Consider the following 27,786-nt stretch of genomic DNA (forward strand, 5'->3'; position numbering starts at 1 on the left):
TGAAGAAAAACAACTAGAACCACCCAAACTGATATTGTGAATCCTCAGTGTGGGATAAAGAACTGTAGGTAGCCGGTCCCTCCACAAAAAGGGGGCCAAAGCTCTGATGCTCAATTTGGCTTCAGACTTTTTACTAGTGTGAGACTACCTCACAATTTTAGCCACGCACCACCAAGTGTTCAAAACAAAATGTGATTAGTTTTTGTGACCAAGTGGTATATAATGAGCTACGAAATAATAATTCTTTGAACATCCACAAACACAGCCCCTATGATGGTAGCCCAGATAGTGAAGTGAGCACAGGTTTTTATAACAGAGAAAATTGCACTTATCTTATATCGAGCACTGCCTCATTCATTTATCACAGCAGAATTCAAATTTGTGTGTGCCAAATTGTGCACGAGCCAATTAGCACTAATGATTGGTTGCCAACAATCAATTTTTGGTGTTAATTGGCAACATATTTTATTTGTGCCTGCATCTTGATAAGCACTGTTTTATAAAATCCACGTACAAATCTTATGGCGTGCAATTCAAAAGGAGGCATGGCCACTGGAGGAACATGGTTGGGTCAGGGGTGTTCACTAAAGATTGAATTGAATTGGATCTAATGCCTACATTATTACTGAATACCAGGATTCATGCCTAACTTGCACATCAGGATTTAAACCAAGTTTCAGTTGGTGTAAATCCAAGTTTCCAAGTGTATTTAAAATTTAGTATCCTGCAATACGGTTACATCTATCTAAGCGGCTTGCAATCTAACAGAATTTTCCAAAACATTACATGAAAGTGAGTACCGGGGTATGAACTACATTTTTATGATAGAAAAGAAAGGGAAAGGGAACATATATGGAGCAACTGCTCATCTTCCAAGAGTTTGTACATCGTCTATAAGATGGTCTAATCAGACATAGGCATCATTAAAGAGAAAAGTCTTCAAATTTGTCTTAAATCTGTCTAAAGATGATTGAAGTCTAATAGACAGAGCAAATTCTATTGTGAAGGACCTTGTACTGAAAAAAATTGATTGTCGGACATGTTCAAGAATAATAATTCTATAAAGTGCACCAATTCCAGAAAGCATGTTATAGAATTTTGCTCATTGCTTACTTTATCAGCGCCAAATTTTGAGAGCCATTTACTAAATCCAGCCCTATGTAAGTTAAGCAAGTATTTACAGAATAGCACTTAGGCAGAATTTTAGCAGTTACACGTATGTACAAGTGTGCATAAATGCCATTACTCTGTGTTATTGACGTGCCCCCTTAATGGGAAGGTGTGCAAATAATGATGTGTCCCTTTTGTGAGAAACACAGAAGACTAACATCTGCAAGGTGTGTGGCTAAAATATCAATTATGCAAAACTTTGTCTTATGTGATTCCTTCCTCAAGTTCTTACATATCTTAATGGGCTTTTCTAGCTAAGGGCACATGCAGTGGACGTGAATGGAAACCAGGTGGAGAATCCCATTGACATTGTCATTAATGTCATCGATATGAATGACAACAGGCCTGAGTTCTTGCACCAGATTTGGAATGGAACAGTTCCTGAAGGATCTAAGCCAGGTGAGACCATCTTACCATGTATTGTTTTCATGTTAACACAAGATGGTTTGAAAATAAAACTAGTACCTTCCCTGTTGTAAACCAAACAGCTCAGCCTGGTCTAAACAAATTAAGGTGTATAAATAAGTCACAGAAATAAAAGTGCTTACAGTGTAACTGAGTGTGTAACACTGGCTGAGCCAGCCGGGGGTTAAAGGTTATAGGGGGGAGGAGGTTGTGGATGGGAATTGGGTGTAGAGAAGGATGCAATTGGGGTTGAATCTGTAGTGGAAGCTGGATAGTGATAGGGATTGGAGGGAGTGATTAGTAGTGTGAGTGGATTGGTGGAAGGTCTGTGAGGAAATTGGGATTGGCTGCAAAAGGTGTGAGATGATTTTAGAGGTCTATGAGGAGAATTGGTGGGTTTTGATGCATTTTTGTTTGTGGAAGGGAGTGCGGGAAGGTATAGGTAGTGGTGAGAGGGAGTTGTTTTCCCTTATTTTTGGTTGGATTGTGAGAGGGTTGGGATGTTTTGGGGGTGGGTGTTAGGGTTTTAGGCTGGTTGCAGAAAAAATACTTCTGTGTTCATGGAAGAAGATCATGGAGAAAGACCGAGATTGTCTGGCAAAGTTACACACAAGAATGGAGTAGATACCGTGCCGTTCATGGAAAAAAGTGTTTATGAACGACTTGAAAAATTTAAGGTGGACAAAGAGATGGGCCTGGATGGAATACATCCCAGGATATTGAGGAAGCTCAAAGAGGTTCTGGCAGGTCCTATTAAAGATTTGTTTAACAAATCTTTAGAGACAGGAGTGGTTCCTGATGAATGGAGAAGAGCGGATGTGGTCCCTATTCACAAAAATGGTCACAGAGATGAAGTGGGAAACTACAGGTGGGTAAGCCTCACTTTGGTTATTGGAAAAATAATGGAAGCGTTGCTGAAAGAAAGGATAGTGAAATTCCTAGAATCAAATGGGTTACAGGATCCGAGGCAACATGGTTTTACTAAAGGTAAATCGTACCAAACAAATATGATTGAATTTTTTGATTGGATGACCAGAGAATTGGATCAGGGTCATATGCTAGATGTAATTTACTTAGATTTCAGCAAAGCCTTTGACATGGTTCCTCATAGAAGACTCTTAAACAAACTTGATGGGCTGAAGTTAGGACCCAAAGTGGTGAACTGGATTAGAAACTGGTTGCCGGACAGACGCCAGAGGGTGGTGGTTAATGGAATTCGCTCGGAGGAGGGAAAGGTGAGTAGTGGAGTCCCTCAGGGGCCAATCCTGTTCAATATGTTTATGAGTGACATTGCTGAAGGATTAGAAGGAAAAATTTGCTTTTTTGTGGATGATACCAAGATTTGTAACAGAGTAGACACCGAGGAGGGAGTGAAAAACATGAAAAAGGATCTGTAAAAGTTAGAGGAATGGTCTAATATCTGGCAACTAAAATTCAATGCAAAGAAGTGCAGAAGGAGCCGTATATGCTGGGAGGTGAGAGGGACCTTGGGGTGATAATGTCTGAAGATCTAAAGGCAAAGAAACAGTGTGACAAGACAGTGGCTTTTGCCAGAAGGATGCTAGGATGTATAGAGAGAGGCATAACCAGTAGAAGAAAGAAGATGTTGATGCCCCTATACAGGTCAATGGTAAGGCCCCACTTGGAGTATTGTGTTCAATTTTGGAGACTATCTCGCAAAGGACATAAAAAGACTTGAAACGGTCTAGAGCAGGGGTCTGCAACCTTTAAGACATAAAGAGCCACTTGGACCCGTTTTCGAAAAGAAAAAAAAACTTGGAGCCGCAAAACCATTATAAAACAAATCTAACACTGCATATATTGTTTCTTATCTTAATGCTATATACAGGATCACTAAATTGAAAATAAAATCATTTTTCCTACCTTTGCTATTTGGTGATTTCATGAGTCTCTGGTTGCACTTTCTTCTTCTGACTGTGCATCCAATCTTTCTTCCTTTCTTTCAGCCTCCTGTATGTTTCCTCTCCTCCAGACCTCATTCTCTCCCCCAACTTTTTCTTTCTGTCTCCCTGTTCCCCCTTCTTTCTGTCTCCGTGCCGTCCCCCAAGCCACTCGGTTTGCTGCCACCGCAATCGGGGAACAGCCCCAAAGCCACCGCCGTCCCAAGCTTTCCCTGCAGAAGTGTTGCGCTGACCAGCATTCCGCTTCCTGACGTCAATTCTGACGTAGGAGAGGAAGTTCCGGGCCAACAAGGCATTTCTCCTCATTCCATCCAGCCTGAGCCCCATCTCTCCTTGATCCAGCATTTCCCTTCTGTGTCTGTCAGAATTACCATTCCACCTATTTTCCAGCATCACCCTTCTTTGTGTCCATCTCACCTATATCCCTATCTCACCACTTTTTCAGAATCTTCATTTGTCTCTGTCCTTATCTTTACGCCATGTTCACCATTTGCCCTTTCAATGTCTTTATCTCCCCCCACACTCTTTTTCAGCATTACTTCTATGTCTCTATTTCACCTCGTCTTCATGTCCCCTCTGTATCTCTATCCTTATTCAGTAGGTCCTGCTTACCCTTTCTCTTCTTTGTGTCACTATCTCCATTTTCAGCTTTCCCCCCTTTTCCTTTGTTACTGCACCCTGTAGCTAGAATCTTTCCACCCTCCCTCCACTCCGGCCCAGCCCAGAGATAGGAAGGCTGTAGATCTCCGGAGCATGACACCCCCCTGCTCCGCGGCTCTCTTCAGCAACTCGTCAGCAACAGTGATCAAGACAAGCTGCCGACATCGAGGCCTTCCCTCTACGAGTCCCGCCTTTGTGGAAAAAGGAAGTTGAAACAAGCGGGACTCGCAGAGGGTAGGCCCCGACGTCAGAAGCTTGTGTCGATCGCTGCTGCTGAGTTGCCGAAGAGAGCCGCGGAGCAGGGGATGTGGCCGGAAGCAGGTAGAAGGGAGAGGGAGATAGGAAGGCTGTAGATCTCCGGAGCATGACACCGACCCTGGCCAGGATGATTTCTTTTTCAGGCGTGCACCTTACAAGTCCAGCGTCGCGGCGGGAAATAGCCATGCTGAGCAGTGAGCTCAGCACTACACAGATGAAAGCCTTGCTTGCTGATTGGTCCGGCGGTGCGGCGGGGCGGGGCCGCCGGACCAATCAGCAAGCAAGGCTTTCATCTGTGTATGTGCTGAGCTCACTGCTCAGCATGGCTATTTCCCGCCGCGACGCCGGACTTGTAAGCTGCATGCCTGCGTGACACACTACCGGAGCCGCAGCAAAGGTGGAAAAGAGCCGCATGCGGCTCTGGAGCCGCGGGTTGCCGACCCCCGGTCTAGAGGAAGGCGACGAAAATGGTAGGAGGTTTGTGTCAGAAGACTTATGAGGAGAGACTGAAAGTCCTGAATATGTATATCCTAGAGGAAATGAGGAACAGGAGAGATATTATTCAGACGCTCAAATACTTAAAAGGTATTATCGTAGAACAAAATCTATTCCAGAGAAAGGAAAACGGTAAAACCAGAGGGCATAATCTGAGGTTGAGGGGTGGTAGACTCAAGAGCAATGTTAAGAAATTATTCTTTACGGAGAGGGTGGTTGATGCATGGAGGTGGTGGAGAAGAAAACGGTGACAGAGTTCAAACAAGCGTTGGATAAACACAGAGGATCTCTAATCAGAAAATAATGATTATACATTGAAGGAACTAAGGCCAGTACTGAGCAGGCTTTCACGGTCTGGCAAATGAGGTTCAACATGGATAAGTGTAAAGTGATGCATGTCGGTAACAAAAATCTCAAGATGAATATAGGATGTCCAGGACAGTACTTGGAGAGACCTCCCAGGAAAGAGACTTGGGAGTTCTGATTGACAAGTCTATGAAGTTGTCTACACAATGTGTGGTGGCGGCAAAAAGGGCAAACAGAATGCTAGGAATGATTAAGAAGGGGATCACGAACAGATCGGAGAGGGTTATCATGCCGCTGTACCGGGCCATGGTGCGCCCTCACCTGGAGTACTGCATCCAGCACTGGTCGCCGTACACGAAGAAGGACATGATACTACTCGAAAGGGTCCAGAGACGAGCAACTAAAATGATTAAGGGACTGGAGGAGTTGCCGTACAGTGAGAGATTGGAGAAACTGGGCCTCTTCTCCCTTGAAAAGAGGAGACTGAGAGGGGACTTGATCAAAACGTTCAGAATACTGAAGGGAATAGACTTATTATATAAAGTCAGACTGTTCACCCTCACCAAGGTAGGGAGAACGAGAGGGCACTATCTAAAGTTGAAAGGGGATAGATTCCGTACAAACGTAAGGAAATTCTTCTTCACTCAGAGAGTAGTGGAAAACTGGAGCGCTCTTCCAGAGTCTGTTATAGGGGAAAACACCCTCCAGGGTTTCAAGACAAAGTTGGACAAGTTCCTGCTAAACTGGAACGTACGCAGGTGAGGCTGGACTCATTTAGAACACTGGTCTTTGACCTGAGGGCCGCCACGTGAGCAGACTGCTGGGCAGGATAGACCACCGGTCTGACCCATGAGCAGCAATTCTTATGTTCTTATGTTTAAAAACTCACTAATAACCAAATTTGCGAGTCATAAACCTGCGAATCGGGAGGGAGAAGTGTAGAATATTTTTGATTTTCAGCCCACTATCTGGACAGTTAACAAGATGTAGGTTCACTTTTACTATGCCATGCAGCAAATGCCAGAGCATTTACCGTGCAAGCTTGCTCTGTCAGGTTTAGTAAAAGTGCGGTGGGGGCGGGGAGATAGTTAGGACAGCTTATTTGCTAATAACTTTTATTAGCAGTAATTGTTTTTTTCTCATTTAAAATTTTATTGGATCAAAATACATACCTTCTATCGGGCAATCTGTAATGCCACTGAAAATTGCTGGTATGTCCCGGACAGCAGCAATCTGGTGTTTTCACTTATGTGAAGCTGCGTTTAAATACTAACGCAACTAACATATCTGTGTCAATAGTTCCCTTACCACCTTCTTGCCCTCTCTGTGTGTCTTGTCATCATTAGATTGTAAGCTCTTCTGCGAAGGGATTGTCTCTTGCATGTTCAATGTACAGCACTGCGTCTGCTTGGTAGTGCTATAGAAATAATAAATTGTTGTTGGATATATGATTTTGTGTGTTGGGATATTGATTTCTTGATTTTATGGTGGTTTATTTTTTTCTCGTCGAGTAATGCCTTATTTCTGCTTTTTTGTTTTTCAAAAAAGCGGATGATAGTATGCTCTGGAATGACACGGTGACAGAATTTATCACCGTTCCCGTCCCTGCGGATAACTGCGGGAAACCGTCCCGTGTCATTCTTCAGTGTCTATCTCAACCTCAGTCGTTCTGCACCAGCATTTTTCAATGCAAGGCTTGAGGGTCAGTGACTGTGCCCATTCATACTCTGATTCTTATGTGAGCCAAGTATGGGATAATGAACCCATTGTGACATCACTGATGACGGCTCTTAGGCACTGGTGGAATAAGGCATTATGATATTACAATATCTGCTTTGGATACCAGAGACTGTCATTCTTTAGAGTCTATCTCAACCTCAGTCATTCTACACCAGTGTTCTTCAATGCAAGGCTTGAGGTTCCATGGTTGTGTCCATTCTGATTCTTCCCTCTCTTTTTAAAGAATGACATGGGGATGGTTTTACCGCAGGGACGGGAACGGTGATGAATTCTGTCACCATGTCATTCTTGCTTACATGTTTGGTGTATTTACGTAAATGTATTAATTGATGATACATGTAAATAAACTATATGTATATCAATTTTGCTTACGTAGGGCAGCCCATCACAGCTCCCACCTTCTGCTCTACTTTTTTACTTGTTTGTGTGCATTACGTTTTTAACCTACAAAGTACAAAAATGGAGAAACAGTAGTCAGAAGATATGAAGGACAAATGACGCATGACAAATATTCATAATGATTTAACTATCAAACGTCACTGTCCTATTTTTATCTTGGCCCCAGCTGATTCATGCTAAAGAGTATTCCAGTGTAGCTGCCAACTTGGATGGTTTTCTTGTGCTTGTATAATTAACTGAGCCATGGGAAAAAGCTCAGGGGAGCAGGATTTAGCTTGCCTTAAGGAATCAGAAGCAAAAAATCATTTTCACGGAGGTCTTTCACATCCTGTTGCTGGCTGGGTGTATGGAATTGGATTTAGATTTTAGATTTAATTACTCAGCTTTTCCAAATCTAAGCTAGAGGCCAGTTGCAGTCAGGTGTATGACTTATCTCCCTGTTTCTGTGCTTACAATCTGAGTTGTAGCTGAGGTGGGTGAGGGAAGGGGTTGAAGTGACGTGACCAGTGTCATAAGAAATCAAATTTGAGCTTCCCAGAGGGCACGTACAAGGGGGGGAAACCTCCAAGTCTGTCAAAAGAAGGAGGTGACGATATCGTTGTGGTTGGGAGAGCCAAATAAACAAAACATCTGTCCCGCCTTCCAAGGTCCCCTAGCTGCTGAAACTTAGAACAAAATGCTGGTTGGGCCACAGCCTTGATGGCCTACTCTGTTTTGTTGCCTTTGGCAATTATAACAGACAGCCCAAGTTTGTAATTTTTCAAAAACTGTATAATAACAGTATTTCAGTAGCATAGCCAGAGCGCAAATTTTGGGTAGGCCTTATATGTGGGCATGAAATGTTCTCTCTGACATCCCTGTCTGCTTCTGACCCTTCCTCCCCCCCCCCTCCAATTCATCTTTAAAAAAAAAATAATAATTACCTGATTTGGTAGAGATTCACTCCCTCTGAGCTTGTCAGTCAGAGGCAGCTCCATGAAATGCTGACTCTGCTTCAGTTTTCAGGCATGCGCTGGTCTTTCTGATATGATGTTAGCTTCTCCACCACCAATGGTGAATTGAGTCACACCAGCAGGTGCAGCAGCGTGGCACTTCTGGGAACAGAATGAGAGCATGCAGTGGCATAGTAAAGGGGGGAGGGGGGTTACAGGTACTTCAAGCATTTTCCCTATCTGTCCCGATGGGCTCACAGTCTCTCTAATGTACCTGGGGCAGTGGAGGATTAAGTGATTTGCCCAGGGTCAACAAGGAGCAGCGCGGGGATTGAACCCACAACCTCAGGGTGCTGAGGCTGCATCTCTAACCAGTGCGCCACACTCACACCTAAATGTTAAAAGTGCTTTAATACCTAGTTACGCTAGTATTCTGTAAAAGAAAGTAGATGCCGGCCTCTCTTTATAGAACAGTGGTCTCAAACTCGTGGCCCGCCAGGTACTATTTTGAGGCCCTCAGTAAGTTTACTATAATCACAAAAGTAAAATGAAACAGTTTCTTCATCATGTGCCTCTTTAGCTATAAATGACAATATTATTATTATTAAGACTTAGCCAAAAGGAAAGATTTATAAACTATAAAGAGTTTTACCTCATTTCTTTAATAAGACATTAACTATTTTTTCTGAGGCCCTCCAAGTACTTACAAAACCAAAATGTGGCCCTGCAAAGGGTTTGAGTTTGAGACCACTGTTATAGAATAAGTTTCTACTGTGCATCCTTCAAATGCCTAATTCTAGATGTTCTCTTAATGAATTGGTAAGTGCAAAACCTGTGTGCTAAATGTAGGCATTCCCAGAATTTGCCCAATCGCTCTTGCATAGTCACTTTGCTACATGCATCTACAGATGACAAGGGTTCACCAATGCGTGTAATGTAGTGGCTGCGCTAAGTAACACAAGAAAATGATCTGCCAGGGGAAGGCATCTACGATCTCCCTACCCTGATCACCAACAGTTCATCCCCTCCACCATACACCATCTAAGAACTTAAGAATTGCCGCTGCTGGGTCAGACCAGTGGTCCATCCTTCCCAGCAATCCGCTCAAGCGGCAGCCCTCAGGTCAAAGACCAGTGCTCTAAATGAGTCCAGCCTCACCTGCGTACATTTCAGTTTAGCAGGAGCTTGTCCAACTTTGTCTTGAAACCCTGGAGGGTGTTTTCCCCTATAACAGATTCCGGAAGAGCGTTCCAGTTTTCCACCACTCTCTGGGTGAAGAAGAATTTCCTTATATTTGTATGGAATCTATCCCCTTTCAACTTTAGAGAGTGCCCTCTTGTTCTCCCTACCTTGGAAAGGATGAACAGTCTGTCTTTATGTACTAAGTCTATTCCCTTCAGTATTTTGAATGTTTTGATCAAGTCCCCTCTCAGTCTCCTATTTTCAAGGGAGAAGAGGCCCAGTGTTTCTGTTTGAGGGAGGGAAAATGGCAGCTGTAGTGACTTTCCAGTTTGTTTGAAATACATGGGAAGGTCAATTTATAACTGGATGCCATATATTTACAAGGCACTGGGTACACAAAAATGTACAGAATACCAGCACTTTGTGGGTAAGTGCCAACACGCCTGCCCCCAAAGAACCCCTGCTGGACCACCATGTATGTAGGTAAGCTTGTAGGAAGCCTACCTACACATGGGAGAGGGTGGCCAGGAAGGCGGGGGGGGGGGGGGGGAGGAGGAGAGCGGAGTATTGTTAGGGGACACAGGAACTTTATTTTTTAAAAACAAAAGCAAAATACTTATACAAGCCCAAGCTCAATATTCGGATGGGACCCACATAACTTTTGCTGAATATCTGCCAGCCCTGGTGACTGGCTGCCTGGAGTTATGCCCTAGTTTGCAGTGCCAGTGGCTGGACATGGCCCAGCACTGAGTATCGGGGCATAATTTAGGTGGCAGCGATCAGCACTAAAAAAAAAAATAAATCCGCTGACCGCTGGTGGATGAATATTGAGGGGAAAGAGAAAAGAATCCTAAGTATTGGAGGTGTTGAGGTTCACTGGATGTTTTATGTCCTGTACACATTTGAATGAGATTTGTTGGGTGATTCAAAGGTTCTTGGAGTCAGGAGTGGGAATGAGACCTTTAGGGCTAGTTCCTCTGTCGCAAACCAAGCCAGCTACCTCCCTTCCCACCTTTGCTGTTCTAGGTTGCAGCTGTTGCTCTTTTTAGCTTACCAGTTTTTCCAGTGCTTTATTTCCATTCTTTCTGCTTCCTAGGATCCACGGAGTTTAACCCACGCATTACTGAATTCCCCAAGTCACTCTTGCACCCAGAGAGAGGCTAATTCTGTGTGTTCAGAACTTCTGCTAAAAATGGGGAAAGGGATGTTGCCATTGTGCAGTAGACAGAAAAGCTTGTGGCTGTCTAGAGCTTTAATAGCTGTCTACAGGAAATGGAGAAGGGAATGGGTAGTGAGGGGGAGAAGAAATGCAGAGAATGGAAGAGGAGAAGAAATGCAAGGGAAGGAAAGAGATGAACAGATGGAAGAGAGGAAGGAAGGGAATTATGAGACAGATGGAGAAGAGGAATCGTAGTAAAAAGTCTGCACTTTGACACCGAATGGCAGGGGTAAAGAGATGATAATCATTTTCCCTCTGTAACTGATCCCAGAACGCTGATATACATAATGCTGAAATATGGTATGTGCAAAACAGTTAACTTCTCTTTGTCGGCCTGACACCTTGAAACTTTCTGACATGTCTGTGCCATTGCTACATGTTGAGCAAGGTCAGCGTTTGATTCTGCAGATTCTCTTTTGACTCCCATTAATAATTTTCTTTTCTTCTCCAGTTCTGAAAAGCCTCTCCAGTTGATTGCGTTCATTGTATGTCTTGCTTTTAATTGGTTATGTAGAACTTTTCTTCTTTTTTTTTTTTTAGTTTTTACACCAGGAAATGTGATTGTTTTGTAAATGCAAAGCACTTCAGTGTACCATTAAAGGTATCTTTAATTGCTTTCAAATCACTTTATTGTGAGCCCCAGGGCTAATCAGTTTTCTCTGAGCAGTGAATACAATGAGAAATGTTTATCAAAGGAAGTAAAATGGTTTTGACCAGGTTCTTGGTTTTAAGTGACCCTGGGTAATCTGGGTAAACTCTTTACCTCACGCTCAATATATTTTTGTTCTGGCTTTAGGAACTTACGTGATGACAGTCACAGCTATTGATGCCGATGATCCGAAACAACCAAATGGAATGCTAAGATACAAAATCCTGTCTCAGTCTCCAAATACTCCCTCTCCCAATATGTATACAATCAACAATGAGACGGGCGACATCATCACCCTGGCAGCAGGACTTGATAGAGAGGTAAAAGGCTATGTGTGTGCTTTCTGGGCTTAAAGACTGTTGGTGTGTACAGCATGGTGCTTTTTCATTTATCTTGCAAGTATTTGGAAGCATAAATAAGAAAAACATTCCCTTTTTTTTTTGCCTGGGTTTATGTTTATGTATTTTATGCACTTTAAAGTTAAGTTATATGATATGATGCAATTTTAAGGGCACGTCGAGGAGTGTATTTATCTTAGCATGAAATTCTTTTGAGCACTTTGCACTTTATATTTCAATCATTAGTGAGTTTGATAGTGTGGATTCTTGGGAGTTTAGTTTAGTTTAGTTTATATTTACATTTCCCCCAGTGTGATTGTTTGACCTTGATTTATTTAGGATTTGAATTGCATGGTTTGCACTTATCAGAACTAAATGATGTATGAGGCAGTTCTCATTTAGACTTATGTCTGGTGCTGGTCACCTATGGGTTGCTGCCTGAGCTCAAAATCCCTCGTTTACATTCCGAGAGCTCATACTGATGTCCGTTTATTTATAGCATTTTTTGATAGGTTCCTGTTCCTTCAAGGCCAAACACTCTCCCCAAGAGATTAAAACAGTTAGCCAACTATAGATTGAATTATACATTGGACATATTGGCAACTGCAGTGTCCTTAGGGTTACACATTTTTGTGCTGATTTTATGTATTTTAAGACCATCTTGGCGTCTAGAATGGGATTTTCATAATGGATTGGAAAAAATGCGGATTCAGTGTCAGATTCAGACTGTTAGATAGCAGTAGAGTGTAAGCTAATATGTAGTTTTGTCCTGATATTATGTATGTTTTTATGTGCATCGCTTAGATTTAAGCAGTTTATAAATTTTTAAAATAAATAAATTTAAACATTTTCAAATTGTTGTCTTAAAGATGTTATTTTAAAATGCTTTTACCCACATAAATAACTGTGTTTACATGTGTAAATGCTATACATGTAAATTCCTATTTTAAAAAGCTTCATGAGAGAGATGGTTTGGAAGGGGGCATGTTGTGGGCAGGCCAGAAAAGCATGCATGTATACTTTAAATAAAATACAGCCATTGTTATTTACACCTGCTCTGAAACAGGCATAAGAGTCAACTAAATGAATAAACATAAGAATTGCCGCTGCTGGGTCAGACCAGTGGTCCATCGTGCCCAGCAGTCCGCTCAGGCGGCGGCCCTTAGGTCAAAGACCAGTGCCCTAACTGAGATTAGCCTTACCTGCTTACGTTTCAGTTCAGCAAGAGCTTGCCTAACTTTGTCTTGAATCCCTGGAGGGTGATTTCCCCTATAACAGCCTCTGGAAGAGCGTTCCAGTTTTCTACCACTCTCTGGGTGAAGAAGAACTTCCTTACGTTTGTACGGAATCTATCCCTTTTTAACTTTAGAGAGTGCCTTCTCTTCCTCTCTACTTTGGAGAGGGTGAGCAACCTGTCTTTATTTACTAAGTCTATTCCCTTCATTATCTTGAATGTTTCGATCATGTCCCCTCTCAGTCGCATCTTTTCAAGGGATCTAATCTCTCACTGTACGACAACTCCTCCAGCCCCTTAACTATTTTAGTCGCTCTTCACTGGACCCTTTCGAGTAATACTGTCTCCTTCTTCAAGTACGGCGACTAGTGCTGGATGCAGTATTCCAGGTGAGGGCGTACCATGGCCCGGTACAGCGGCATGATAACCTTCTCCGATCTGTTCATGATCCCCTTCTTTATCATTCCTAGCATTCTGTTCGCCCTTTTTGCCGCCGCCGCCGCCATTCATTACGCAGACGGCTTCATCAACTTGTCGACCAGCACTCCCAATTCTCTTTCCTGGGGGCTCTCTCCAAGTACCGCCCCAGACATCCTGTATTCATGTATAACATTTTTGTAACCAACATGCATCACCTTACACTTATCCATGTTTAGACTTAAAGGTTTATACTAGTGACAAAGAGTAATTATGTTTGCCTTTCTTCGGTTTAAACCCCTTTCATAAAATTCATAAAATATATTTTTTACTCAAATCCTTAGCTGACTGATTCTGGGCATTCAGTTGTTTAAAATATGGCACTTAGGAGGAGGTGTAGGTTGCAAAATCGAGATTAGTCAGCAAAACACATATTAATCTTTTTATTATATATGTTTGTCAAATGTCTGTTTCTGTGTATGTACAAAATATCTGCTGGATTCTGTATAGGTTGTCCATATTTTGGTGTAGATTCACACCTTAGCTAATTAGGTGCTAACAGTCAGTAATTGGCATAAAGCACTTAACTGGCAGTAATTAGGAGATATGCGTAGATCTGCCCTACACTCTGTTCTATAATAGACACACTTAAATGTCATAGCTTGCAACTCCAAAAGAGGCGTGGCCATGGGAGGTACATGGGCAAGTCGGGGCATTCCTAGCATTTAGGCCTGATACTACTACTGCTATCATTTTATAATGCAAAAAATAGTACGCAGCGCTGTACATTCAAGATACAACATACAGTCCTTGCTCAGAAGAGCTTACAGTCTAATTTGAACAGACAGAGGGCATATAGGGGGTTGGGGACCTCTTCTATGTCTACACCTCTTCCCTCAGTGCCCTGATTTCCTCCCAGATCTACTTCTCTACACCCAAAATGTCACCTAAAGTCTTCCAAAAGTCTCTGCCTGTTTGACTGACATTGCTGCCTGGATGTCATGCTGTCATCTGAAACTAAACATGTCCAAGACTGAGCTGTTCCTCTTTCCTCCTCAAACCTGTTCTCCTCCTCCATTCTCCATCTCAGTAAATAATGCTGTCATCGTTCCAGTCTCCTCTGTTCGCAACCTTGGAGTTGTCTTAGATTCCGACCTCTCATTTTCTATGCACATCCAACAAACTGCTAAGGCCTGTCACTTCTATCTCTACAACATCACCATAATTTGCCCCATCCTCTATGAGCACATTACCTGGACCCTTGTCCACACTCTCGTAACCTCAAGCTTAGATTACTGCAATCTACTTCTAACTGGTCTACCGCAGTGCCGCCTCTCCCCCTTGCAATCTGTGCAAAACTCTGCTGCACGACTCATCTTCTACTAACCTCGCTACGCTCATGTCACCCCTCTCCTTAATTCACTTCACTAGCTCCTTATCCACCATCGCATACAGTTCAAGCTCCTATTGCTGACCTACAAGTGTGTTCATTCTGCTGCCCCTCAATATCTCTCCTCTGTTCTCTCTTCTCTCTCCTCTCTCCTTATACACCTCCTAGAGAATGTCGTTCCTCAGATAAGCCCTTCTCCGCCACTGCCAGTTCCAGACCGTTCCTTTCATCTAACTGCCCCCTATGCCTGGAATAAATTACCTGTGTTTGTTTGCCAAGCCCCTTCCCTTGCCTTGTTTAAAAGCAAACTGAAAACCCACCTTTTTGATATAGCCTTCAATCCGTAGCCCTACTCCCCACTGCCCACCAACCTAGCCAGCAGATTAACCATTCCCCTTAACTGTATCCATAACATCCTATTTCTCTTGTCTGTTTAGATTGTAAGCTGTTTCGAGCAGGGACTGTCTTCTTTGTGACTCTGTACAGCACTATTGAAATAATTAATAATAGTAGTTGTAGTAGTTCAAGGTATTTGGGGAAAATAAGTCTCGAAAGAAAACCATAAACACCTGACAGTCTGGAGTGTTATTCTCTCAGGTTTGTGTTTGATCTTCAAAGCTCTGTGACTGAGACTTATTCAACTAACATATCCAGCAGCATCTGCAGAGCAGAGATCCACTGAGACCAGCTCTTTTGTATATCCAGAGTAAAAACGCTAGCACGCAGTTCCAGAGATGGGCAAAGAGAAGGGGCCAGAGGCTAGAGAGGGCTAAGTTCCGCAGTGCTGAATTCACTTATGAAATAAATGGGGGAGGGGGGTCTTTGTTCCTTGTAACCTGATGGTTTTGTTGTTAGCGTTTTGTGCATCAGTTCCCATAGTGACTTCCACATCAGCTAGCTTCTCGCTTTTCTTTAAGGGTTCTTATTGAATGATGCTTTGGTAGTTCGCTAGCTAACCTTTTCCCCATGCTGTGGTTTCTAAACTAAATTAGAACTGGACATGTCCATGTTTGTTTTTATTGTGTCTTTTTCAGATTCTTTGTAGGGAATTTCATGGTACCTTTCCAATTGTCAAGGAGATGTTTCATGACTGTACTTGAATGCTAGTTGGCAAAGCAAACCTAAGTTTCAAATTCCCCTGGAGGTACCTTAGACAAAGGGAGACATGCCTTCAGCTGCCTTTAGGACCAAATATTTAGCAGGTTTTTTTTTTCTTAAAGATATCTCTGATTCAGTGTAGTATGCATGCTGGAACAACTGAGAAACTCTGTCCCCCAATTGGTTAACGAGCTATTAACCATCAATTGGATGCTAACAACCAATTATTTAAGTTAATTTGCACCAATTGGGATTTGTGCCCGCATCTAGCTGCACACTGTTCTTTCGAATGTAATGTTGAGTACCTAAATCCCATAATGCACAACCCAAAAAGGATGTGGCCATAGGAGGTTAGGGGTGTTCAGAAAAGTTGGAAGTTGTGTGATAATATTGAATTCTACTGGATGTATTTACTTTGATCCTACCTAGCTTGAAAGATTACTGATTGAAAAAGAGGCTTCTGTTAAGTATCCCCCCCCCCCCCCGCCCTCATGAACCTTCCCAAGTTCAGGACCACATCTGCACATGTGCGGACATCGACACGACGTTACATGCATGTGCGAATAGTATTATATCATCATGTTGAGGTTCGCACATGCGCAGACTCCCTTCAGACGTGACCCTGTCGTTAGGTCTTATAGAACCCGGACAAACTGACAGGTTTTTGAAATCCCTCCAGGCACCCAGAAAATCCTCTAAATTAAAAAGAGGATATCTAGTAACCTTACACTACGCACCAGTGGCATTTTAGGTTGCCTAGGATTTTGCTATCTCGACTGTAAGGATCTGAAATAGCTTACTAAAAATAAAATAAACATAGGGCTCCTTTTACAAAGTGGCACTGTCAATTATTTTCCACTGAATGCGAAGAAGCCCATGGGAATTGAATGATACTTTGTAAAAGGAGCCCATAGAGCCTTCTAACTAATCATAGTAATAGAAATGCTTAGTAATTGTTCACCTTTACCAGTGCAAGAGATGGTATAACAGCATCTGCTATAGTGTATTCTGAACTTACATAGAGTTATGCTTACCCAGATTCATTGCAACCGATTCAAGCTACTCTGTAATAAACTGGTATATTGGAGATGTGTCCTTCCAAAGAAGTAGTGATATTTAACTGTAAATATCAAATTTTTGTTTTAGAAAGTTCAACAGTACACATTAATAATTCAAGCTACAGACATGGAGGGAAACCCGACGTACGGTCTTTCAAATACAGCAACAGTTGTCATCACAGTGACAGATGTCAATGACAATCCTCCGGAGTTCACTGCCAGTACAGTAAGTACAGTGCAAAAATGTTGAAGAATATGAGAAGAAAACAGATTTTGGCTTTAGCTCACACCTTTTTCAGTAGAAGCTCATTGAGTTACATTTGGGTACAGTAGGCTGTCTCTGGAGCTCTTGCAATCTAAGTTGTGCTTGAGTTAATGGAGGATTTAATAATACGCCCAATAAGAGTATTCCATGCAACATTATGCATATGTATAGAAAATGAACAATAACAATACAAAAAACTACTAGTCTCCACATAAACACAATAAGACGTTCCAGCCGAGCTATCACCATAGACCAAAGAAAAAGCCTCAGGTTATAGGTGAGCATAAATATTAATGAGCTCTACCAACCTCTACATCATTGGGATAAAAAAAACTTTCCTCTAGGTGGTAAGCACCAGGCAACAACAAAAAATGGTATAAAATTGAAAAGCTACTTCAAATTATAGCTAAACTTTAATCCTTATACTTTAGAGCCAACATTTCATGGCAGTACAACCACTTCCTCAGGGCATACTGTACCTCCACATTGGCTGAACAGATTGTGACGTGGTTTTCCCCTCTCTCCACGTCACAATCTGTTCAGCTAGTGTGGAAGTCCAGTATGCCCTGAGGAAGCAGTTGTATTGCCATGAAACATTGGCTCTAAAGTATAAGGGCTAAAGTTTAGCTATAATTTGAAGTAGCTTTTCAATTTTCTACCGTTTTTTTGTTGTTGCCTGATGCTTGCCACCTAGATGAAAGTTTTTTATGACGATGATGCAAAGGTTGGTAGAGCTCATTAATATTTATGCTCACCTGTAACCTGATAGATGAAATGAACAAACTAGGTTGGTATATTTTAAGTATCAATAGCTTCACTGAAATACCTCAGCCCCACCACTCCACCGCTATATTAGTTTCAAAAAGCGGGAGATTTATGTGGTGCCTCATCATAAGTAATTCATTGTTAAACGCTGTGTCAAATTTAGTGTGCTCATAGAAATATTTCTTGTTTAAATAAATTAGAATAGTGTAAAAGTTAAAGAATATATACTTAGCTTCTACACACAGCTGAACCTGGGAGTCTGACACGACATGTTTCGCACAAACAGTGCTGTCTCAAGGGTCTCCCGAGGTCGCCGTTGTCATCCGACTCGCAAGTACAGATTCTGTGAAAGGGTTAGAGAGGGTTGGCATTATATATAATAAAGATACACTGGTATTCGGATTAAAGCACCTGTAACCTGAGGCTTTTTCTTTGGTCTATAGTGATAACTCGGCTGGAATGTCCTATTGTGTTTAAGTGAAGACTAGTAGTTTTTTGTATTGTTAGTGTTTCCTCCACGCCTCGTTTTTTTGTATTTATAGAACATGTACATGTCCAGTGTTTTATTTAGTGGCCCAGTGGCATAGTATATGTATCTCTTCAGAATTCAAAGTATACTGTTGCAAATTTCAGAACATTACACAATAGTGGTCCTTTTGGACCTCCAGTCCTCCCAAGTTGCTCTTTCCAGTGGAGAACCATTGGATATGTCTCTCTAGGGTTAGATTTATTAAAGTGCATTATCACACTATCATGCTCTAAAGCACATTAATAGATTCTATTTATCATAGGTCCAATTTTATATAGATATAGACATTTATGCTTATTTGTACAAATCAGTTTTGTTCACATCCTGGAGTAAAGTTCAGCAGTATCAATTTGATTCCCTGCTTAAAATTTGACAAATACATACTATGTATGCCAGTTGCATATCGAGTTCATCCAGCAATATGTAGCCAAAATCTTCTCAGAGTAAAAGATTTCAGTATATATATTTTTTAAATCTTCTGCTCTAGTTTTTTGGAGAGGTGCCTGAAAACAGAGTGAATATAACAGTGGCTAACTTAACAGTAACTGATAAGGATCAGCCACACACTCCTGCCTGGAACGCAGTCTACAGAATCATTAGCGGAGACCCTACTGGCCGATTCAGCATATTGACTGATGCACATAGTAACGATGGCTTGTTAACTGTTGTGAAGGTAAGGTAATATGATTCCAGATTGAAAACCTCTTAATTAAGCAGTTCTGCATGCATTTTTTTTTTATAATATTAGCCAGCAAGGTCATTATGAGTTGCAAAGGGCCTGATTCTGTAAACAGCACCGTAAGTTAGACAGTAAGCGCCCTACTGCCACCTCACTTAATTGTTTTAGTTGGTTTGGTAATTGACTGTGCCATTAAAAACCAATTTAAAACTTGTTAAAAAAAAGTGGGTTCTGTAATCATGTAAAAAAAAAAAAAAAAGTAGGCGTTATAAATCGTGCCTACAAAAGCTACCTAATGGTGCTTAAGGTCAAAGTAAGCATGACGGGCACCGTTAGTAACCTTAGGCACCGTTAGACGCGATTCTGAGAAGAACTTATGCGTCTGCAGTAGAAGCCAGTAAAAAAATGGCCTACATTACTGGCGCCTGTGTTTTGTGATATGCGCCATTAGCCGTAATTCTTTAAACAGCACCTAAGCGTGATTGACACATGTCCGTCGCCTTTTTTGAAGGTGGCTGCCGATTTAGGTGTCATTTACAGAATCCGGGCCCGAAGGGCCTGATTTGTAACAAGACCATCTGTAACAGGACCATCAAAAAATTGCCTATTCTAAGTTATGTTTATTGTTTATTCAAAGCTTAGTCATGTGAAAAAATTAGGATACCCCATGAAATATTCAGTTCTTTTTTAAGAAACGTTCACATATCGGTCACAAATCTTTTATTTATTTTTTTTTAATCTCTGGGAAAAAAAGTGATGTAATTGCGGGTAAACCACAAAAGTTTTCCTTAGGGTGTCCTAATTTATTCCTCAGTTAGAATACACATTTTTGTGGATATCTTTTGTTTCATGAGTAAATCAAGGAAAATTTTTGTGGTTTACCTGCAATTGTATCACTTTCTTTTCCAAAGATAAATATAAAAAAAAAAAAAGATTTGACATCGATATGTGAACATTTCTTAAGAAAGAACTCCATATTTCATGGGATGTCCTAATTTTTTCACATGAATGTTTATACCCCAACTAATGACTGAAACAGTCAAATCTGAGTGGTTTATATGAGCTTTTGCAATGGTATCACAAAGCATGAGTTGCTGTAGCGATGTAACAATACAGAGCAATTTGCATGAGCTGTTGTAATGGTGTTACAATGCAGCCTTCTTGGTACTTATATCATTTATATTCATCCTATGCCTATACACACAGCACCTCTCTCAAATCCTTTAGAAAATAGGTATCCAGAACCAGCCCCAGATGGTGCAAATGTGGACGCACACATTTATACCTGCCCAAAAGCAGGTGTGAATGGCAGCATGCACTTAAATATTTTTAAAAGTACTCCAGCCAGACTACTCCCCCTAAGAATGCCTTCCTGTGGCATGCATGTAAAATTCACCATCTTAACGGCAAGCAAACAAAAAGAGCCTGAGAAATATCACCAAATCCACAGTCCCAAGATAAAGTGTTACCACACTGGTGAAGAGATGTCTTTAAAAATAATTATTAGCAGATAAAGCCTGACATGGCCATGTTATGCCCACAGGCTGAATCAGGGTAAAACTTAAAAACTATCAGCTTCTCACATCTTCTTTTCCAAATTCATTCCTGTTAAGGAAAATAGTTGCCCAAAAATACCTTGTTGAGACTTCTCACAGCTGCTTGATAATGTCTAATTTCAGCACTTGCAAGCATGCATACTAGTTGGTTTTGTTCCTGTTATTTGGGATTCTGCCACTGTAGAAACAAGATACTAGGCCAGATGGACCATTGGTCTGTCCCAGTATGGCTATTTTTATGTTCTTGTGTATACCACAAAGTAATTGTATTTTAAAATTAAAAAAAAACCTTTACTTACAGAAAAATGTCTAGAGAATTATCCCCATCCCCATGAACAATTTTTTTGTTTTTGCTGGGAGGAGGGGAGGATTGAATCTGGATTTATCCACTTTTCCAAATCTGTGCATAAGATGGTTTAAAATGTTGTTATAGTACAGCTTGCAATTTGTTCCTGTGGTGATGGAAAATGAGATAACTTACCCAAACTAAACTAATGAGGCCCAGTAGATTACTCAGTAAAGCCAGTTAATACCAGTATATTCAGAATTGTGTGGATTAGGATCTTCAGATTATTCCTTTATAGTCACTTCTTCATTGATCCTTAACTCTTTTTTTTCTAAAATTTCCTTATATATAAATTATAATGCGAAGCATGTAAAGATCAATAACTTAAATGTGTTAAAACTTTTCATATTGAAAATTCTTATGTTTTTCTTGATCCAATACATTTGGAAAATTGTCTTGTTGATAAAGCTCCTGCTTCAAAGTAAATAATTTTCTAGTAGGATGAAGGGGTAATTGGAATTTAATAGGCGTCTGCTAGTGATAAAAAAGAAAAGTTTAATTTTTTTTCTTTTTCTTCTAAACTATGGGCTCCTTTTACTAAGCTGTGGTAGCGTTTTTATCATGTGCTTAGCGCACGGTACAATGCCGCGTGCGCTAGACGCTAACGCCTCCATAGAGCTGGCATTAGTTTTTCTGCGTAGCGTGGGGGTTAGCGCACGCTAATCTTCAGCACGCGCTAAAAACGCTACCGCAGCTTAGTAAAAGGTGCCCTTTATGTGTATACATGGAGGGGCATAATCGAAAGGGACGTCTAAGTCCGTTTACGTCCATCTCGCAAGTCGTCCAAAATTAAAAAGAGCCTAAGACACATTTTCGAAAGATATGTCCAAGTTTTTTTTACTTTCGAAAATCGTCTAATTATACGTCCTGCCGATCTGATCGTCCAACCCACTAAATAGTCTATCTTTATACCACATTTCCGTCCAACATTCCGTCCAAGTCCAAAACACCTAGAACAAGCCCTGTTGGACGTGGGAGGGGTCTGCAAAGTGATGGACTGCACACCCAGACATGCCACTTAAATAGTAGGGTACCTTACAGGGCACTGCTGTGAACTTCACAAAAAGGGTACCATGGCTTCTCCTCACTACAGCTCCCTTATAGGTGACGGTGAGCCCCCCAAACCACCTCCAGAATCCCCTAGACCCACTTATCTACCACCCCAATAACCCGTATGGCTGCAGGAGCCACTTATATGCCAGTAAAAAAGAGTTTGGGGGTGTATAGGGCAGTGCACTTGTTTCAGTATCAATGCAGTGATTACAGGGGCTTATGGGCATGGGTCCTCCTCTCTCTGGGTCCCTAACCCACCCCCAAGACGACTTAGGCTGCCTCTGGGCTGGACAACTAGGCTTTCCTACACCAGGCAGCCAGGTGATGATGGTCTTGAGGCTGAAATTTAAAGTTGTGAATAAAATTTTTATGGGGGTGGGGGGTTGGTGATCACTGGGGTAATGTGTGGGGGTCTGTGTTATGTGTTTGCAGTGCTTATCTGGTGAGTTTAGGTGGGTTTTTGTGACTTAGACCATGTTTTACATGATCTAAGTCACAACGTCCAAGTTCTGTCTAGACTCTGTTGTTAAATTTTCGATAATACATGCTGTACGACTAAGTCTAAGCCGGCCCATGTCCCGCCCAACTCCCGCCCTTGACGCGCCTCCCGAAAAGCCCCGTTTAGCTTTGGACGTTGAGCGACACTATGAAGGCCTAGGTCGCTTTTAAATACATCCAAAACCCAGTTTTATTATTGACGCTTGGATGTTTTTGAGAAATGTTTGTCCAAGTGCCGACTTAGACTGGTTTTCGGACGTTTTTCTCTTTTGATTATGAGCCCCTTATTGTTTTTAGATATCTCCACCACTAATGGGGACTAGAAAGATTCAATTTCTGATCTGTGAGTTCTAAAACCTTGTTTTCTTAATTTTGATCCTATAATTAAAAATGAACTTTGATACAAATACATTTTTTTTTTAAATTTTGTTTAAACTTTCACAACACCCCTCCTAAAGTTTGAACAAATTTAAGATAAGTTATTGATCTTTACATGCTTCACATACCCCCTCTTTTACTAAGGCAAGCTAGCTGATTTAGCGCACGCTAAATGCTAATGCGTCCATAGAATATAATGGATGTATTGGCATTTAGCATGCATTAAAACGGCTAGCGCGCCTTAGTAAAAGGACCCCCATAATAATTTATATATATAAAGAAGATTTAGGGCTCCTTTTACTAAGCTGCGCTAGCGGTTTTAGTGTGCGCACTAGACGCTAATGCCACCATTGAGCTGTAGCGTGGGGTTAGCGCGCCCGGCAATGTAGCGCGTGCTAGAAACGCTAGCACACCTTAGTAAAAGGAGCCCTTAGGAAAAAAAAGATAAGGATCAATGAAAGGAGTAATACACTCCGACAGCAATCTGAAGATCCTAATCCACACAAAACTGAATATGCTGTATTAACTGGCTTTACTGAGGAATCTACTGAGTTTGAGGATCTATTGATTGAACCTAGCCTCCAATTGAGCAAGTATTTTGAATAGTTCAAACTAATGAGGAGCATCAGGGGAAGAAGCAGTGTTTGAACCATGGCTTTTTCTGGCTCTCAGTCCACAGGTCTAACCACTAGGCCATTCAGAAAAATTATTTCTATTAGCCTTACTCAGACAAATTACTTACAGGGTTCCACATTAGGAATCGCTGTTCAGGAAAAGGATCATCGTTGAGGATACGTTGAAATTCTCAGCTCAGTGTGCAGCGGCAGATAAGAAAACAAATGGAATGTCAGGAATTATCAAGAAAGGAATGGAAAACAAAGATAAAATTATAAAACGGATGGGAAGACATCCCTATAAGGAAAGGCTAAAGCAGGTAGGGCTCTTCAGCCTGGAGAAAAGACAGCTCAGAGGAGATAGGATAGAGATCTATAAAATATTGGGCTATGAGGCCTGATATGCAGCAAATCCCATTTATTGTAGTTCATTACTCAAGAGCTTCTGCTTTTATGGTACTTATTAGTGATAGGATATAGTTAGGGTTTCATATACTACCAAGCCCAGTGGGGACAAACTGAGACTCTCCTGGTTTTAGTCCAAAGCATGCTTAAAGCTGTAGTCCTACTTTTAGAGATCTTGAAAACAAAATTAAGGGCTAGGTCTCCATGGTTTATAATATGATCACTCTAGGCAATATTATTTCTTGTTGGTTCCTTAAAATATTTTGATATGGCCCATGTCCCTTGAAATGTATCATGAAATAAAGAAACTGGCAATGAAAAAAAAAAACCCAAACACTAGCAATAGCCAGCTGCTCACCAATGGAACAGACACTTTAAGTCAACAGAAGAATGCTCTATCCCATTCTGCCTTTTAGGCCTATGTCAAGAGTAGCATCAAAAGCTAACAGATCACACGCTGCAATGTCACAGCTGGAATAACAGCACAGAATAACATAGAATATAGACACAACCATGCAAGACAGGAAAGCTGTCGGGGGTAGACACATTTCATCTGAAGCTTGACGGATGTTAACTTAGCAGTCTCAGCTGAATGTCTTTTAATTAAGAGGCATGATGGAAGGTACAAATAGTTCGTATTAATTTTTAAGAGGATTTCAATTGATCATAAAAGGTAGGCATCCTTTTGATAAATAGAAGACCCAGTCTTCTTCTATAACAGTAATGTGCTCTGATTCTTCTTCTTTTTTTTTTTTTTTTTGGTTAAAGCTTTTGTTTTAGGAGCTCTAAATGCAGTCTGTGGTTGGATAGCACAAGAGAATTGGCTTTGATACTGGGTAGAGCAGTGCTATTCACTCCAAGTCCTGGAGGGCCGCCAGTGAGTCTGTGTGTGAGAGAGATTTGCATACAAGGGAGCTGTAGTCATGCAAATCTGTTCCATGTATATTCATTAGGGATATTCTGAAAGCCTGACCTGTGGGCGACCCTCCAGGATTGGGAGTGAATACCAAGGATCCAGAAAAATGAATCTGTGAACGTGATGAAATTACATTGTTCTTCCATATTTCATTGAAAATGTTATATTCATTTACATGTTGACTCAGAAGTTCTTTACTTGGTGATACTGATTGTGTACTTTCTACTTAGACCCATATTCTCTATACGGTGCCAGTATTGGCAGCCGCCTAAAAAGTGGCTGCTGATCACGTGTCAATCATTCAATGGCTTTATACATTGTAGATAGTTAAAGCAGGGGTTCATTCACACCAAAAATAACAGAAACAGGACAGTTGACAAAATAATAAATAAATAAATAAACGGAGAAAAATAAACCTCAATTGTGGGTCGCCGGGACTACACAAGTACCCTAAGCTCACCACCTCATCACGGGTTTATAAAAAAACTCCGTACAATTATAAATTCTTTTCATACTTCAGTATCTCTTTAGAAGAATAGTTTTCAAAAACATTCTCAAAGAATTTGAATTTCAACGTCCTAAAATTTTCTATAATGAAGTGAAATAGCCCCAAACTAACTATGTTTGTGGCAATCAGCTACAGCTGTAAATAACCTCTCAACAGGATCTAGTAGCGTGGTTATAAAACCTGCATAGTAACGTGTATAAGAGAGTCAAACACTCATCTGAAGAAACATCTTCGTCCCGATAGAAAAGATCTTCTATTTCGCCTGCAAGCAGGCTACTTCAGGGGATTCGTTTGCACCAGGTTATCTCCACGCTGTCAGCTGTGTATAGGGAGGCCTGCTTCTCTCAAAATGGCCCTCAAACTGAGATACGCGCCCGACTCGTTTAAAAACAGAACGAAGTCGGGCGTCATGACGTCATCGCAAAAACGCGATGAGTGATAGGTCAAACATCCTTACTTCACACAAAACACTAGATCCAGGAAAATAAATCTCAAATTCATAAAAACGGTTGCCACTCATGCTCAGAGTTTAAACCTTGTGGTTCTATAGTATGGAGGCAATTTATCCATTGTTGTTCCTTCTGCCATAATAGCTTTCTGATATCTCCTCGTCTCATTGAAGGGATAACTTTCTCAACCACCCAACATTTAAGGCTTTCGAACTTATGTTTTAAATTTAAACAATGGGCCACTATTGGTGCTGTCATTTTACATGTGTTCAAACAGCTTTTATGCTCTGTTATTCTTATAGTTAGATTACGTGATGTTTGGCCCACATAAAACAATTCGCATGGGCATTGTATTATATAAATCACGTTCGCTGTTTGGCAAGTAGAGGTCTGTTTAAGAATGTAATTTTTCCCATCAATTGGATTTATGAAGTTGGAAATAGTGGACATGATTTTACAATTCGTACAATGTCCACATGGGCTGTGTCCAAAAGTAGATTCTATTCTCTCATTTACAAACTTTTCCTTAGATGTATGACATAGCCAATCGCTTAAATTTCTATTAAATATCAAAGAGATGAAAAAGACTATCAAACTGGATATGTCTATAGATGGATGAACACGAATTATAAAACAAAAAATGTGAGATTTACTACATCTGGAGATTCATCTGAAAATTTAAGCAATGAGGGTACTTCCACATCTGAAGATCCGGATGGGGATCAAGGTCGACACAGGCAAGGTATAGGTCCAATTCAAGGAGGCAGAGGTACCCGAAGCAGAGGAACACACCGAGGCCGATTACGTACTCGACCCCAGAGGAAGAGGAATCAATAGTGATTAACATATCAAATCGCAATTTAACAACTGATGAAATCAAGATCTTATCGAAAGGTTTAACTTTTGTTCCTACCGCACCTCATAACTCTTTTCAAGCTCGAATAGATTTAGAAAAATTTCTACGTAGGCTCAATTTATGCTCTTTTTTTCATGAACATCCGAGCATAGAGCCTGATTTATCCTGTGTACGTCCTAAATCTAAATGGAACCCTCCGGGCCAACCAAATCCGATTATAACAGCCTTTAAGAATTTAATGATTCAAGACTTGCAGCAAGTTGATGAAAATGCTAAATATCGAAGGCATTATAATAATTTGACCCCCGCAGAATGGACAGCGTTACAATCTCTAAAAAAAGATCCCACAATAATTATTAGACGGGCCGATAAAGGGGGTGCAATAGTAATATGGGGTTTGGAGTTATATTTAGCAGAAGCCAATAACCAACTTTCTAAAAGAGATACTTATTTGAAAATGACTTGTGATCCTTCATTGGAAATATTTGAAAAAATTGCTCAAATCAGTTCTGAAGCATTAAAACAAGGCTTTATAACAAAAAAGGAATATATGTTTTTGACACCTCAACACTTTAAAATTCCTATATTCTATTTACTCCCCAAAATTCACAAAGATACTCAACACCCCCCTGGACGTCCAATAGTTTCGGCACGTGATTCACTGTTGGAGAAGATAAGTAAATATATTGATATAAAACTGAAGAATCATCTGAAAGATATCAGATCATATATTCAAGACACAACACAGTTTCTTAAAATGCTAAACGATATTGAACCTGATGCTTTACAAAATTGTACATTAGTCACTTTTGATGTGTGCTCGTTATATACCAGCATACCCCAAGATGAAGCCCTTCAAGTTCTGGTTAATCTATGGAATATTCAATATGAACCTGGAAGTGGTTTTGTACAATTTTTGAAAGAACTATGTGCCATAGCTCTGAAAAATAATTATTTCATCTTTAATGGAGAATTTTTTGAACAACTCTCTGGCATAGCTATGGGTGCATCGTTTGCTCCAACCATAGCCAATTTATATATGGCATGGTTTGAAGAGACTTTCATCTATAAACTTACAGGATTTCAATTTGTGTTTA

General features: G+C 40.9%; 1 protein-coding gene across 1 annotated transcript in view; it reads left to right on the forward strand.

Annotated features, from left to right (window-relative positions):
- Positions 1-27,786, forward strand: part of CDH2 (cadherin 2) — a 486,773-nt gene that overhangs the window by 380,188 nt on the left and 78,799 nt on the right. Inside the window, exons 6-9 of the mRNA XM_033933790.1 lie at positions 1,425-1,569; positions 11,485-11,657; positions 16,961-17,098; positions 18,919-19,104. Of these exons, the coding sequence (XP_033789681.1) occupies positions 1,425-1,569; positions 11,485-11,657; positions 16,961-17,098; positions 18,919-19,104 (642 nt within the window). The remainder of the gene's footprint in view (positions 1-1,424; positions 1,570-11,484; positions 11,658-16,960; positions 17,099-18,918; positions 19,105-27,786) is intronic.

This window comes from Geotrypetes seraphini, chromosome 2, assembly GCF_902459505.1.
Source record: "Geotrypetes seraphini chromosome 2, aGeoSer1.1, whole genome shotgun sequence".
NCBI classification, from domain to species: Eukaryota; Metazoa; Chordata; class Amphibia; order Gymnophiona; family Dermophiidae; genus Geotrypetes; species Geotrypetes seraphini.